This window comes from Myotis lucifugus, unplaced genomic scaffold (genome assembly GCF_000147115.1).
Source record: "Myotis lucifugus unplaced genomic scaffold, Myoluc2.0 scaffold_463, whole genome shotgun sequence".
Classification (NCBI taxonomy): Eukaryota; Metazoa; Chordata; class Mammalia; order Chiroptera; family Vespertilionidae; genus Myotis; species Myotis lucifugus.
Window position 1 is genome coordinate 221,506 of NW_005871511.1, and position 17,190 is coordinate 238,695.

At 41.5% G+C, this 17,190-nt stretch overlaps 1 protein-coding gene across 1 annotated transcript in view; it reads right to left on the reverse strand.

The window, feature by feature from the left end:
• CATSPERB (cation channel sperm associated auxiliary subunit beta) overlaps positions 1–17,190 on the reverse strand; it is a 103,488-nt gene that overhangs the window by 44,188 nt on the left and 42,110 nt on the right. The window contains exons 14-17 of the mRNA XM_014445536.2: positions 16,438–16,582; positions 9,114–9,250; positions 6,088–6,242; positions 1,193–1,380 (exon numbers count right to left, since the gene is read on the reverse strand). Of these exons, the coding sequence (XP_014301022.2) occupies positions 1,193–1,380; positions 6,088–6,242; positions 9,114–9,250; positions 16,438–16,582 (625 nt within the window). The remainder of the gene's footprint in view (positions 1–1,192; positions 1,381–6,087; positions 6,243–9,113; positions 9,251–16,437; positions 16,583–17,190) is intronic.

A 17,190-nucleotide genomic window follows, 5' to 3' on the forward strand; every position in this document is an offset into this window, starting at 1 on the left:
TGCCTAATTTCTCCCATATCAGACACACCAACAAATCCTTACCTCCACCTTTGCCTCCCCCCGCCAGGCTGCCATGTAAGGTCTCTCCTTCCCTTTATAGGGAAATTCCCCGAGTTGCCTTTATTCATGGGTCTTCAATTTCTCTCCTCTCATAAGTTTTTAACTTTAATCCAATTAGATTTTGGTCTCTACTACTCCACCCAACCACAGCCATTGTCAAAGTTACCAATGACTTTCATATAAATCCACTGGCCAGTTTTCTTTCATCATCTTACCTGACTTATTGGTAGCACCTAAACATCTTCACTCAGTTCTCCTCTGAGCATATCTTCCGATCTCCTTTCTAATTCTTCTGCATCTCCTGGATGACTAATTGTTGGAATTCCAGGGGTTGGACCTCAGACCTTTTCCTTTCTATACCTACAATCAGTTTCTCATCTGGTCTCATAGCATTAACTATCATGCGTATTCTGACTGCTCAAATTTATCTCTCCAGTTCAGATGTTATAACTGAGTGTCAGACTTGTCTTTCTAAATAGCTACTTAATTTCTCCACTTGGATGAGCAACAGGCATCTTAAATTTAATATGATCCCTCACCTGATTAATGTAATAGCCTCCTGATTTCTCTGCTTTCCTTCTTGCCCTTTCTCCATCACCTGCCCAGTCTATTCTCAACACAAAAGCCAAAGTGGATCTTATTAAAACATAAGTCCAGTCATGTCACTTTTTGTTCAAAGCTCCTCCAATGACTTCCTACTTACTCAGAGTAAAACCCAAATTCTTACAAAAATTATATTAAGTTTTGCTATGTATCTATCATATAATCCTTTGAAATAGAAATATCCTACATAATACTGGTTAAAAATTTTTTTATTATGGCAGGCAAAATCTGCATGGACTTCCTATTTTCTTTTGTTCCTCCTGAATACTATTTAATAAAAAAAAATAACATCAGGAATAAATGAAAAATTCCACTGTTGATGTAAATATCAATGAAGTTATAGCTAGGTTTTAGTACATAGTAAATATAAAATTCCTCCAGAAACCTACATAGATGTATACTTCTGTAGATTGCCAATTGGACTAAATTTTGAAATCTATTGTTCCATAAGTGAACATGAATGACCTTTTCAAAAGATAATTTTTCATTTTTATTAGCCATAAGAGCTATATTATATTATCACACTTACTTTGTAGATCAAGAGTAAGTTTGTAGAATTTTCCATCTTGATTAATGGAAAGGGAACTAGACAAACAAGGGCTCTCCTTCACATCTTCTAACTCAAAAGGTTCGATGATTTCTGCAATAACTGCAGACAAAAATCCTTCAGGAATGTTGTGCTGCAATAGCTTTCTTATGTAAGCATTTCCAGTTTTCCTAAACAAACCAACACACATTAAGGAATGTGGATAAAACTGTGGCGTGAATGAGCAAGTTTATGAATACATAATTTACAAACAAAATGTACCACATAAACATTTGATTAGTACTTCTTCAATCTCATTAGTTAATTAACAAAAAGCCAATTACAGCAGTGGGACACAATTTTTCACCTATCAAATTAGCAAAGATCTTTTAAATGACAGGTTCAGGAGTGGTAAGAATTGAGTGGAGAAAGGCATGCATCCACTAGTGATGGTATTATAAATTGGTGCAAACTTCCCAGAAAGCAATTTGATAACTTGATATCACTTAGAGCTATAGCATTATTTGTTTCCCTCTGATGCCATAAATCTACTGGCAAGGCTCCGTCCTAAGGAAATAACACGGAATGGGGGTAATGCGAGAGCGGCATCTTTCCACATAAAGACATCCATCATAGAATTATGATAACAGTTAGAAATAAGAATGACCAATAACAGGAAAATTAAGTAGATGTTACGACATGATCTACTTAGACAAAATGCTACTATTACAATGGTTTTTAATTATTATTGGAAGGTGATTATATTACAATGTCTAAAGGAAAGAAGCATGGTGAAGACTGTTAAAATGCATCTTGAAAGAACTAACCAGGAATTCAGCAAAGTGTTAACAGTTATTATTTCCATTTTCTTCTTTATGTTTATCCATGTTTAAGAAATTTCTACAATGGGCATGCACTTTTTAATCAAGAAAAACAATCTATTTTAAAATATTAACCTAGGACATCCACATGCAAAAAAAAATCTAGATACAGACTTTACATCCTTTACAAAAATTAACTTAAAATGGGTCATATACTTAAATATAAAATTCAAACTTATTAAATCTTAGCAGATAACCTAGATAACATCTAGATAATCTTGGGCATGGCAGTGACCTTTGACATACAATGCCAAAGGCACAATCCATGAAAGAAAATAATTGATAAGCTGTACTTTATTAAAATTAAAAACTTCTCCTCTGTGAACCACACTGTCAAGAGAATTAGAAGACAAGCCACAGACGGCGAGAACGTATTTGCAAGAGCCCTATCTGACAAAAAGACTGTGAACCAAAATAAACTGTAGGAGAGGAAAAAAGAAGCCTTTTCCCCCTCTCCCCTCCTAGGTTCTGTGGCGGGGGCCTTGTAAATCCAACTGACAAAAGACACATGTGTGTCATGCTTACACACAGGAGAAACTCCGTGATGACTAACTCAAAGGGGTGGTTAGAACTTGCAGCTTATCTAGCATCTTAATAAAGATGGTTGGAATCTAATGCCAAGGCGATGGTGTTAGAAAGTGAGGCTTTTGGGATGTGATTTGGGTCATGAGGGTGGAGCTGAATGGACTAAGACAACCACTCGCCTCCTTTCTATTTAACACGGTCCTAGACACGGCAATAGGACAAAGGGACAATACGCTAAGAAGTGTTAAGGAAGAAATAAAACAAGCTCTTTGCAGGTGATATGATTATCTACTTAGAAAAATTTCTACTCAGAAAACCCAAAGGAGTATATAGTAACAGTTCTGGAATTATTAAAAGAATTTAGCAAATTTGAAAAAAAAATTTAAAAATATATTTTATTGATTTTTTACAGAGAGGAAGGGAGAGGGATAGAGAGTCAGAAACATCGATGAGAGAGAAACATCGATGAGCTGCCTCCTGCACACTCTCTACTGGGGATGTGCCCGCAACCAAGGTACATGCCCCTGACCGGAATCGAACCCGGGACCCTTCAGTCCACAGGTCGATGCTCTATCCACTGAGCCAAACTGGTTTGGGCTGAAAATTTTTAATATACAAAGTCAATTACAAGACTTGTACTTTTGCTTTAGATGCAGAAAGATGCACACCCGACAAGAAGAAATAGAGAAAGCACAAAGTCAACACGTAAGCCCATCATTGAACTAAGGTCCCAAGATAACCAACTAACTTGAAATCCAGGGGACTGAGCCACTCCAAGGAAAGTCTGGACACTGGCACAGTCTTCCCTCTGTAAAAGCATGGGAGGCAGGAACACAGCGCTGGCCACAAGGCAAGAGGTAAGGATTAGCTAAAATCATAAAAACTGCCAAAGGCTGGCACATGAGTCCGGAAATGCCGAGGCACCTTAAAGTGACATAAGTCAGAGGAACACAAACACCACATGACTTCACTGACACATGGAGTCTAAAGAGCAATATAAACGGACAAACAAAACAGAAACAGACTTGTAGGTACAGAGAACAGACTGATGGTTGCCGCAGGGAGAAGGTTGGGGGGCTGGATGGAGAAGGCAAAGGGATTAAGAAGTACAAATTGGTAGTTATAAAACAGTGCCAGGGATATAAAGTACAGCATAGGGTAATAGAGTCAATAATACCATTAATGACAATGGATGGTGCCAGGTGGGTACTAGATGTATGGGGGGAATTACTTTGTAAATTATATAAATATCTAACCATGACTCTGTACACCTGAAACTAATACAAAATAACTAGAGGCCCAGTGCATGAAATTCGTGCAAGGGGCTCGGCCCTCGCAACCCCTTGCAGCCCCTCACAGCACTGGCTTCATCTGGAAGGTCATCTGGACGGTCGTTCTGCTGTTTGGTCTAATTAGCATGTTAGCTCTTTATTATATAGGATAGTTAATGCCAACTGTAGCTGGGGGCGGGGGGAGAGTGGCACCTTTATAAGGGGGGTCTGTATTCGAAAGCTCCTTCCCCTGGGCTTCCCTGAGGCTCATGGGAAGGATCAGTGCCAGCTGAGGACCAGAGTGACCGTTGCTAGTGGTGCAGGCAGCACGGGGAATCAGAGGATGAGGAGGAAGCAGGCAGCATCCCCCACTTCCCTGAACCTTCTTTCACAGAAAGCAAAAGCCTTAAGCCGCAGGGGGTTGGGCCTTAGACACTCTTGCACCCAGGCCTCAAAAGAGGTGATCAATGGTTGGGGTAAAGTGTCTGGAGGGTGCTGGTGCTGAAGCCCGGCCCCCCTCCTTCCCTCACCTTCTTCCCCAGGACTCACCCACCCACGGGGCAGAAGCAAAGCCACTCACCCACCCACGGGGCAGAGGCCAAGAAACATTGCAGAGGAGGGAAGGATAGTCGGGACGCTGCCTCGGGCCTGCAATTCTAAGAGAACGAAGTAGAGCGGTCTCACCGCTAGAAGAGCAAGAAATGTCCACCCAAGATCTAACTGCAGATGGAAGGCAGAAAAAGGCTGCAAGAGGTCATTTCTATTCACAGTTGTGGGTTGTTTTTTTCCTTAACCCCTAGAGTGCCGGGGAGCGCGATCGTGCTCCTCCTGTCTTTCACCAAAAGTGCCGGGAGCGCTATCACCCTCCTCCTGCAGTGTCACTATTAGATGCTAGTAGTTCACTCTTTATTGACAGATGGCACCTAAGTGCAGATGAATACTTATGATGCTGAATGTTTGTAGTTCTAAAATTGACCACTGGCATTTATCTGCCTAATTTTTTACAGGTACTTGCGATTCATAATTTTTTTTCCCTAAACTGCTGTAAAATCAGCAAAAATGCCTTGGCAATTTTAGCACAGTTCCTAGGATATTGGTTGGCACTCAAAGGGTTAATGAACCTGCCATGCTGAATCTCATATGTAAATGCAAGAACAAAGGCCAAGAGGAACCAGGAGGGGGCGCTATTAACGTGTTATATAGTTAAGAGAATAGAAGCGCGACATAGGGAAGATAAATCAGTAATGAGATAAAAGAGGAGCCAGAAATAGGCCAATGCATATATGAAACTCTGATCTATCATGGGTGACACGGTAGTTCATTGGGGATCCCTAGGACAATTGATTATCCATATAGAGAAAGAGAGAGAGAAAGAGAGAGAATTCAGATTCCCACTTCACACTCCACACATCAATTCTAGATAGATTAAAAACTTAAAAATAAATAGCAAAAGTTTACAACTCCCACCAGACAACATAGGAGAATAGTTAAATAAATTGTGGTATGTTCATGAGAGTGAATTATATAGGGTGTCCCAAAATTCACGCAAGATTTGAATTTGGCCTGAGCATTAACAACAACAACAAAAAATAAAAGCCTAATTTTACTTGGTTTATTGAATCAGATTCTAATATCTGTTGCCCTTTGATTTCAATCCCTTCAATTTGATGAGCATTACCAAGTACCAATTATGGCCCAGGAGCAGGGACAATGAAGACCAACGAAGACCACGGCTTTGCGTATGTGCCAGCAAAGCTGTGGAGGCCATTTACCCGATGTGCTATTCCATACATAACCCTATACTGTATACTTTACGAATCAATAAAACATTTACAATTTTTAATTACAAACCTGTGTTTTCTATCAAAATTACTTCTTGCGTGAATTTTGGGACACGCTGTAGATGCATATATCAATATCGAGTAATTTATGAAGCTTATGCAAATTTCAAAAAGCATAATGTGGTATGCAAAAGGCAAGTCACAGGAGGAGGTATACATAGCTAAATAATACATTTGGTAAGATTAAACAATACATTTTGATACATATACGTGTGTTAAAGCTGTGAAGTCTACAAATATATCTGGCCTTGTGAGGGTGTCCAAAAGAGACGCACTCTATTTGACCCAGAAAAAAATCACTCAGAAAAGCAATCTCAAAACTGAGGATCTAGAAACCAGCGTGCAATCTAAGTAAACGAGAAGCACAATCAGTTAACTACTTGGAGTTGATCACTTTGCCCAAGTGAATGTTGCTGAACTTCTTGGTATGTATCGAGTCCTGAGGTTCATTCGCAGGCACATAAGCATAGAAGATCATTTCATTTATGGTGATGTACTCTGGGGCGAGCGCAGTCTCAAAGCCCATATCAACCGCCTGGAGTAGGAGAAAAAATAATGCATTTAAACTATTTTATACTTCAATTATGACAAAAGGTGGGTAACAGATTTGTTTCCAGTCCACAGCCAAACAAGGCTGTTTTGCGTAACCCACGGGAGCAGTATGTTTGAATGGCCGCCTGTGCCCAGGAAGCTGTGTTTTCCTGTTGAGGAGGAAAAGGAATCCTGAGGACCAAAGTTTCCTTTCAGACCCCAGGGCTCTGCAGAAGGCTGGAGCCGAAGGGTGTGTGGACACTGGAGGAGGGACCGGAGGTGCAGATTTTTAACTCGGTTCTTACTCAGCGTTTCATTTGGGGAAGGAGCTGGGAAGTGCCTCTCGTCACTGGGAAGCTGCTGTTCCCAGTTCCGCGCTAGTGACTCTGCACAGCTCTGTCCCCAGCTGAGTCCCCAGCTCTGGGGGCAAACGCCATTCTCACTTCTCCTGTTTCACCAGCCTTTTCCCTGGCCGTCAACACGGGCACCTTCAGCCCAGATTTCTGACCTTCAGGGTCTCCTTTTTTTTTTTTTTTAAATATATTTTATTGATTTTGTACAGAGAGGAAGGGAGAGGGATAGAGAGTTAGAAACATCGATGAGAGAGAAACATCGATCAGCTGCCTCCTGCACACTCCCCACTGGGGAGGTGCCCGCAACCAAGGTACATGCCCTTGACCGGAATCGAACCTGGGACCCTTGAGTCCGCAGGCTGATGCTCTATCCACTGAGCCAAACCGGTCAGGGCAAGGGTCTCCTTTTTAACACCCCCCTCTCAGATCTTGATCCTGTCGCTTTGGGAACTCTTAGGAGGTGAGAAGGGAGGTGGAGACCAGCCCTCAAGGGGATGTTGGAACTGACCTTGTTGCCATGCGGTGAGGGGTGAGGGGTGCCCCCTGGTTGGGGGTGCAGACTTGGTTGTCTGTTATGCCTTCCCCTAGTTTCGTAAATTGGGGAACCCGCCGAGAAGGGGAGAGAATGGGAAACACATGCAAGGGGAGTCGCTGTGGACTGAACGGAGGGCGTAAGGACTCTGAAAAGGCTGAACGGCTTTAGAATTTTTCTGCATGACATTCTGGCCCCGGGGGATGCCAAGAATATGCCACGAAAAGTGTGTGCAATCCAGCGAAAGGCAACATCGTGAGGACTGAAGGCACAGGCCCTGGCACCAGGGGCCTGGACAGATGCCTGGCTCCCATCACTAACCAGGGGTGGAGGTAGTTTGGGATGAATTGTTTAGTGTTGCTGGGCCTCACTTCCTCATCAGAAAATAAACAGCTGTTATTAACATGAAGAGCTCACAACAGTGCCTGGCACCCAGCAGGGCCCAGTGAAGCCTGGTGCTTGTTTCGATCCAGACAGGATGCAGACGTCCTTTGTTTGGGGGGAGGGAGGTGATAATATTGAGGGCAAGTTCCTTAAACTCATCCTGACGATAACAACTTCTATTGGCGTTTGGTTTTTATTATTGAAACCTTTACCTAAGAGAACTAAGACATTTTTGATAAATTGTGAAGACCACAACAAAAATGGAGGTAACTGCTTTTTTGGGGGGGCGGGGAGTTAGTTCTACCTTCCTGTTCACATCATTGGGATCTGTATTTATGCAGAGCCCACACCACAGACTGGCAAACACACAGGGAGTCACGTGGCGGCATCTTCTTGTCACAAGGAGGTTCCCACCTTACTCTCTACCAATATCTCAGACAGGATGCTAAAACACTGTCTTTTCTTTTTCTTTTTCCTACTTGAAATAACGTTTTTATTTTTCAGTCACAGCTGACATATAATATTATATTAGTCTCACGTGTATAGCATAGTGATTAGACAGACATTTATATAATTGACAAAGTGCTCACCCTGATACATCTAGTACCTGCCTGGCACTATGCATCGTTACTACAGTATCATTGCCTGTATTCCCTGTGCTGTAACTTTATGTCCCTGTGACTATTCTGCAACTACTAATTTGTACCTCTTAATCCCTTCACCTCTTCCACCCCGCTCCAGCGCCTCTCCCATGGGCAACTGCCGACATGTTCTCTGTATCTATGCGTCTATTTCTGTTCTGCTTGTAGGTTGATAGTGTTTTCTTGGATTCCACATGTAAGTGGAATCACATGGCCTTTGTTTTCCTCTGTCGGACTCATTTCACTTAGCACGGTAGCCTCTAGGGCCATCCATGTTGTTGCAGATTAAAACACCATCTTTCCCACTGCCTGCTTGGCCCAGTGATTTGGAATGCTCTCCATCCTTTATTTTCTTTCTCTCAGGCAGGTTTCATTACACCCCAGGCAAAAAAAAAAAAAAAGCTGCTTGTTTCTTTGCCCGTGTGTTGAGGAGAGCTCCTTTTCATGCCTGTCTATGCGTTCTTAGGCATATGTACCTCCACAAGGGGCACGTTATCCACTAAAATTATTAGAAAAGTCTGCCTGTAGTATCACTGTGAAAAAGATAACAACTCCTTCCTGTGTTAGCATTAGAAAAAGAAGAGGTGAGGAGGGTGACGTTAATACAAGGAAGGGCAAACCAGTAGGAAAAACAGCACTTGCGTCTATGTAAAGGCCAATCTTAGGAGGAAGGGCGTCCACTGTGAGCCTGGGTGGGCAGCAACGGATCTGGCTTAGACTATCTGGTGGTGTTTTGCCGTGAAGAAATGGGTGTGTAGGTACCCAGGGTAGAGTTAAATCTATGTAACCCCAAATAGGACGTGGGAGATCTGCTCTGGAATATGGAGGTGTTTCCCTTTAGTTACATAAAGCAAGGTGCACTGATAGGAGTTTGTCCCAAAGAATTTACTTTCCCATTCTGTACATAAAATATGACATTTATTCTTAAAACATGGCCAACTGCTTCATTGCAGTATATCACTGACCTGTCCAAAAATACTTTTATGATATCCATTAGCTTCAAAACGACCCGGAGTCAGTTTATGTATGAATCCCATGTGGTCATAGTATAATGTGAAAATCTTATCAGCAATAGATCCAATTTTACTGAATCTGTGTAATCCTGTTAGAAAAAACACACACAAAAAAACAGAAGTCTCTTGATATTGATCTAATACAACTAGAGAACTTTTAACAGTGTCCTTCATAAGGACTCCTTCGTTTAAACTAAGGGTTGGGGCTAGGGCTCTGGGACTCCGGAATTAGTAAAATACATGCCGGTGTTTGTTAAGTCCCTCAGAAGTCTTTTCCAGGCTCCATTTCATTGCAGAACCTGTTTGCTGAAGTAGGTGAAGGACAGACAGGTGAGCTGATGTTACAGGTGTCTAGAACAAAAGGGGTGACCGCCCCCTTAGCAGTGGTTTCTCCTCCTAATACCAGGATGTCAGATTCCTGAATAGATCGGAAGCAACGGAGAAAATAACCCTCAGGCAGGCAAGGGGAATTATAGTCAAGACCCCCTGGGTCATAAACTATATTAGATATTGTTTCAAATTTGGGATCCTGTGTTCCCCTGGTGCCTTACGGCCACACGTTGAGAGGTACTGGGAGTTCTCTGGTAGGAGAGCAGCACTCCCGTGGCCAGACAGACACAGGTTCAGGGAAGAAGAGGGCCCCCGGGATGGAGGATGGAGCCAGAGGGGAAGCTGAGGTCTCAGGATGAACAAGGCTGGTTTCCACACACACACACACACACACACACACACACACACACACACACACACCCGACTGTCCCAAGCCGGGCCAGGCTCTCCTGAGACGTCCGCCCTCCTGTCGCTGACCCCTAAACTCAGATCTTATATCTCGTCTCTCACTGTCTCGGGAAGTCTCATCCAGTGTTAGGATGTAAAACTCCATCTTTATGTGGACGACTCCCACATTTAAAACTCCCACGTCGTTCGCTTCCCTGAACCCCGGATTTATAGCGCACCATCTACTGACAGCTCCGGATCCAGGCCAGTCAGGCATCTCAGACGGGACTCATCCCAAACGGAACTCCCGATCCTTGTGCAAACCTCCTTCATCCTTAGGCTTCCTCATCTCCATTCACGGCAACTGTAGTATTCCCGCTGCTCAGTCCGAAAACCTTGGTGTTGTTCTCAATTCCTCTCACACCCTAGATCTAATCCATCAGCAATTTGCTATTGACATTAGCCTCACAATATATAGAGAGCCCAACCACTTCTCACCACTTTCACCACCATTACCCTGTACAAGCCAATACGATACAAGGAGGAGGAGATTGTGAGGAACTAGTTCGTGCAGTTATGGAGGCTGAGAAGTCCTCCAATCTGCCATCTGCAAGCTAGAGAGCCACGGGCCCGAGCACTAGGGGAGCCGATGGCCAGAGAACAGGGGGCCACTGATGCAAGTCCCTGTCCAAGGGCAGGAGACCAGCGTCCCAAGTCAAGCAGACAGGCAGGAAGCAAAAAGGTGACTTCCTCTTTCCTCCACCTTGTTCTACTCAGGCCCTCAAAAGACTGGTTATGCCTACCGACACTGGGGAGGGCAGTCTACGGTGCCGAGTCCACCGATCCAAATGCTCATCTCGTCCAGAAACGCCCTCACGGACACACCCAGAAATAGTGTTTAATCTGGGAACCTCTTGGCCATCGTCAGTTGACACAGAAGATTACCCTTACAATTGTCAAGGCTTAATATGCCATATTTCATCTATAGACATAAGCTATATATTTGTTCACATTTTAACATCTGGTAAATTGATACCTGGATGTGTCTTACAATCATTGTCCAGCAGGTGGCACTCACGCCATAGTGGTCAATTGGCTATACATGCATGTATGTACTTTGGGCTCTTCGTTTATATTGTCATCACCTTGAGTTTCCCCGAATCACTGGTGTAATGCATGCTGAATTGTATTGCTATTTTAAATGCTTCAAAAATATTACATTGCAATTTGACGTTGAAATAGTTATTGTGGGTGCATCACCAAGAGGAAAACAAAACAGAGCATATATTTATCAATGAAGCCAAGTGTGACTGGAAGAATGACCACAATTCCACAGTTTCTTATAGACCCACCACCAAGTATTTTACAGGACCTCAGAAAGGTGGAAACTCACAAGTAGATGAAATTGTGTTATGTTTTACTACTGAGATGACAGGAAAAAATTGCCTTATTATACACCAAGCAATGCAACTATAGGCAGGGGAAATAATATCATAGTAATAATCTATGCATCACCGGGCATCACTGTTAAAACACCGTGTTAAAATTTAATTGAAAGAGCTTTGCAGTTTTTGTTTTAAAGGTGCATCTTACAGTCAATGAACCTCAGGTTTGATGAACTATAATGTTTATAACGTTCTTCTATTGGCTTTGCATATAAATAAACTGGTTGAGGTGGCTCTAAATTCTTAGGTAATATTATTTTTCTCTGAAAGTTCTTTAGATGAATATGTGACATTCACTGTTGCAGCAGAAAATACAAGGCTGGCTTGATTTTTTGGTGGCTTTAAAATTGATTTATATTTTCTATTTCAAATAATTAAGAAGTGTTTTTGCTTTTATTACTGGTTTTGCTTTTAGTTTTTAAAAAGTAATGTTTTATGATCAATTTGGATTTTCTTTATTCTTATTTTCAGTATTTATTCATTTATCCATGTGGGAAGCAAAAGGGGTGAATTCCTCACTGAGCCACCACCTCTGTGCATCCCTGGAAATTTCTACAGCTTGCAGTTTTTCAGTCTCTCGCACCTATATTTGTCATTTCAGATTCTTTCCACTAACTGATTTTTCATTCTGCACATGGACATGTGTTATAGATTATATCTATAATTTGTAAGAGTTTAGGATTCATATTGCCAATTTAGTTTAGTTTTCTTAGCTGTTAATTATTTTTACTGTTCTCAAAGTCATCTTGTTTAGTCTATTTTGATTTTTATTGCACAGCATGTGCTGTTTATTATCTATCTGCCCATTCCCCCAGACCCATTCTTGGCTTTCTCTTTCTTGCCCAGTGCACTGGAAGGCTGGCCCCTAGGAATCGCTATGCTTGTGGTCTGTTTCTAGCTGGCTTCTGGGTGGGTTTGACCAATGAAAGGCACTAGCAGGAGATACGAACAAGGGAAGGAGAGAGACATTTGTCTATCATCTATCTATCTATCTATCTATCTATCTATCTATCTATCTATCACCTATCTATATATCATCTATTTATCATCTATCTATTATCTATTATATATCATCTATTATCTATCAATCTATCTATCTATCTATCTATCTATCTATCTATCTACCTATCTATCAACTATTATGTATTATTTGCATTACCCCTTTAATCAAAGGGATTGTGATGACTTCCTTTCATTGCTAGTTGGGATATTTTGCTATCATTGTTGGTTCCTTAGCTCTGTCTACTGCTCTTTAGGTGAAACACTTGAGTGGAATTATGTTTCCAGCCAGGACTACAACTGACACAATGTGTTTTAAAATTAGAAATGTCCCTAGAAAATAGAATATCAAGGCGGGATCCTGGGACTGAGTAGCTCACACATTTAAGGAATGCAAAGGCATTGTGACACTTGCAATCCCTGACAAGCAAGGGCATCACAGTTACTCAGATGATGACTGGTCGTAGATGGGTTAGGGTGCTTGTGGAGGACAAGACTTTAGGGGGCAGGGGGTGGTGTGCTTGATTACAGTGACAATCATGGTTTTTACAAAGATTGTGGGGGTGGTATAAATTTTATGGATATATTGGAGAGCCTCCAAAAAAAAAAAGCTTATGACCTTGAATATCCAACTCAAGGTCAGAGTAGAGAACCTGAGAGTTTTATGGGAAAAATAAACCTACCTCATACCACACACACAAAGTTATTGACCTATATAAGAAATTGAAAACAATATTAACTTTGGTATAGGCAAAAATTTCTTAACAGGATACAAGAAGCAAGAAGCACTAATCATAAAAGAAAATATTCATAAATTTAACTTTTAAAAATTAATAATTTTGCTCATTAAAAGATAGAATGAGGAGAGTAAAAAAAAGATAAGCAAGTAGTTGGGAAAAGATGTTTGCAAGATATATTTCTAAAAAAAAGGGACTCATATCCATAATATATTAAAAACTTATAGAAGTCAATAAGAAAAAGTCAATTCAATCAAAACTTGGTTTGAAAGGATATGAAGACATAATTTACCAAAAAATAAATAAGTAAACAAAATTGGCCAATGAACATATGAAAATGTGCTCAACATTATTACTCATGCAAACTAAATCTTCACCAAGATAGTATTACATATTCACCACAACAACTCAGTATTGAAAAGGCTAACAATACTAAGTGCTGGTGAGAAGGATGAGTAACTGGAATTCCTTCCCTTTGCTGGCAGGACAGTAAATTGATACACTCACTCTGGAAAAGTGTTGACAGCACTTCATTAAGCAAAATTCTACTGGATGATGCAGCAATTCTATTCCAGGTATATACCAAACAAAGGAAAACTTTGTCCAGAAAAAGTCTTATGCAAAAATGTTCATAGTTACTTCTTTATAATAGGCCCAAATGGAAATGATTCAAATACCCATCCACAGGCAGTGGAATGGATAAACACATGATGGTATATTCAGACAATGGAAGACTACACAGCAGTGAAAAAGAATACTAATATGTGCAACAATATGAAGCAATCGCGGAGTCGTAATGTCAACTGAGGAAAGTCAGACACACAAGAATATATACTGCATAATTCTGTTTCTATGGAGTTCAAAACCAGGCAAAACTATGGGATTAGAAGTCAGAATACTGGCTAGCCTTAGAGGTACACTGGCAGGAGAGTGGCTTGAGGGCGCTTTCTGGAGCACGGGAAATGGCCCATGTCTCATTCTCGTCCCAACCCCTCCTAATGACACGCAGAGTCATTTTTGCTGATCTCATAATCATATGATGGCCGGTGGTCAGATTCAATATGCCACCACATGAATGCTGTCTCAACAAATGATTCAGCCAAATAAGCCACAAAGGTAACCTTGACACCAGCAGAAATGAGCAAAAGTTTTCTTGACATCACCGAGAGTAAGTAAACACCGTGGTGAAGATGTGGGGAAACAGAATCAGAATTTCGTAGTCTCTCCTTGTCCTTGAATTAGGAAGGACCAACAGAGGTTTTATGGTGATAACACCGATCCTGGCAGTGAACCCCAAGGACACAATCCTGAGGTCCAAGAAACCAGGCCTTTGAAGTCAGATCAGAAACCGTTAGAAAGCTTGCTGTTTCAAATTGTGTCAGAGACTTACAAGACCAGAAAAAAATTGGTTGTAAGCTGGACAGTCAAGAATGCTGACAATGTCAAAAACAACCAAAAGGAACCAGTCTCATGCTTGTCTTGGAGACACGCTGGTTAGACCTTATCAGATATCTCCGAGTTTACCCCAATCTCCAAACGTACTCAATCCTATGTAATAAAGAGGGACTAAGCAAATTGACTGTCATGCCATCACAAAGATGGTGGTGCCCCACAGCCAATAAGGAGGGGATATGCTAATTGACTGTCAGGCCCTCAAAGATAGCTGCGCCTACAGCCACAAGATGGTGGAACCCGGTCCCCTCAGCCACGTGCCTGCCTCTGGAGTCCCCCAACCCCGTCAGCCCTCCCAACCGCCCAGGGCTGGCCCGAGGCGCAGGCAAGCCTCGGCTGGCAGCTGCCCAGCCACCCAGGGCCGCCTGAGGCTCAGGTAACCAGGGCCGGCTGAGGCTTGTGCTGCTGGCAGTGGCAGCAGCAGAGGTGTGATGGGGGCGTCGCCTTCCCCTGATTGCCAGGTCGCCTCCCTCCGGGCTCCCGGGACTGTGAGAGGGGGCAGGCCAGGCTGAGGGACTGCCCCTCCAGGGCATGAATTTTCATGCACCAGGCCTCTAGTATTCTATAAAAGTGCTCCTTGAGCATTGTTGGGGAGACTGTATTTCAGAAGGTAATATCCCTTGCCCATTATGTTACTGAATTTCAGCATTACTTTTTATGTAATTGGTAGCTTCATCATCTTAGGAATTCTCTTTGAAGAAAACAAGACCTTGTATTAGGCAATGGTTTCTTAGATATGACACCCACACCACAAAAAAACAGAAGGAAAAACGGATAAATTAAACCATCAAAATTAAACGTTTGTACCTCAAAAAAGCACCATCACAAAAGTGAAAAAAATTACCCATAGAATGAGAGAAAATACATGCAGATCATATATTTAATAAGAGATTTGTATCCAGAGTACATAAAGTCCTCTCACAACTCAACAATAAAGACAATTAACCCAATTTTTAAATGAGCAAAGAATTTGAAGACATATCTCCAAGAAGATATACAAATGGCCAATAAACACATGGAAAAATGCTTAACATCATTAGCCATTCAGTAAATAGAAGTCAAAAACACGAGATACAATTCCTCACCCACTAGCGTTACTATACTAAAAAAGACAGACAATAACAACTGTTGGTGAGGATGTGGAGAAATGATCCTCACACGTTGCATGTAGGATTGTAAAATGGGACAGCTTCAGTTTGGCAATTCCTCAGAATGTTAAACAAAGTGTTAACACAGGACTCCTGGGTATATACTTCTGAGTATATGAAAGCACATTGCTACACAAAAACTTGTACATAAATGTTCATAATGGCATTATTCATAAGAACAAAACATGGAAAAAACATCAAATGTCCATCAACTCAAATATCCTAATAAATGGGTCAACAAATTGTGCTAGATCCATGCAATGAAACATTATTCAGCCATACAAAGGGATACAGTATTGAGGTATGCTACGATATGGATGAACCTCGAGGACATTATGCTGAATGAAATACCCCAGTCACAAAAGGACAGATACTACGATTCCACTTACATGAGAGACCTAGAAAGTCAAAATCATATAGACAGAAAGTAGAATGGTGGTTGCCAGGGACTGTGGGGATGGGGAATGGGGAATTAAGTGTTTAAAGGACATAGTTTCAGTTTACAAGATAGAAAGAATTCTGAATATGGATGGTGTGATGGTTAACTGAACATTTTGAGTGTATTTAACATGACTGAGCTGTACACCTAAAAAATGGCCAAGATGGTAAAATTTATGTGTATTTTACCACAGTTTAAAAATATTTTTTTAAAAAAATATATCACTCTTAATAGGTTTTAGACTTTAAGATTCGCTGATTAATATAGCCAATTTTTTCATGTGTCTTCGAATCCCTGGCTCACATATAGTGCTTACAGCAATAAAAGTGAATTCCTCACCTGCTTTCGTCAAGTAAACCTGTCCACTTTGGGAAACAAAGGTGATCTCGGAATTGTAGAAACTATGATAAGTATTCTTTATGATATCGTCATGAAAGTCAGCTAACAAATCAAAAGTGTTGCCACCATCGATTGAAAACCATACCTAAGGGAATAAAAAGATAACACCTCATTAAAGAGCTGCCCTGTGACAGTAGGCAATTACCTACCAGCCTAGCCTCCTAAGTGGTCTTGTCCATATTCCCACACCCATCTATCCCCCCTCGCCTCCCCCGACACATACCGACTCTTACTTATTCGGTCTACTCTGTATTTCTTTCTTAGAGTTTGTATGACAGTGTATGTGTGGGCTCAGGTCTGCGCAGTATGCATGGTGAATGCATAAAAGAATGAAGCTATTCCCATCATCTCCCAAGTGGCATCTATTTGTTCATAAAAGGATGAAGTGCTGGGTGTATTTGGATATGGGGGAAAGAGTTTACCCCACATCGACATGAGACTTCACGTTCCAGGCACCTGGAAAATATGTATGCAAACATGTTTTGTGTGGAAGAGCCCTTGAGATTTGCAAAAGTGTGTTGTGGGACCTTAGTAAGTCCTCGAATATACCCCACCACACATAGCATGTAAGTTTCTCTAGTTCCTCATCATTTGTTAAGGGCTGTTTAAAGATAAATCAGATCTTGTATTGGATGAATCCTGCTTGGTACTTCTTTTAATGGCCTATGTCTTATTCAAATGAATATTTCTGGT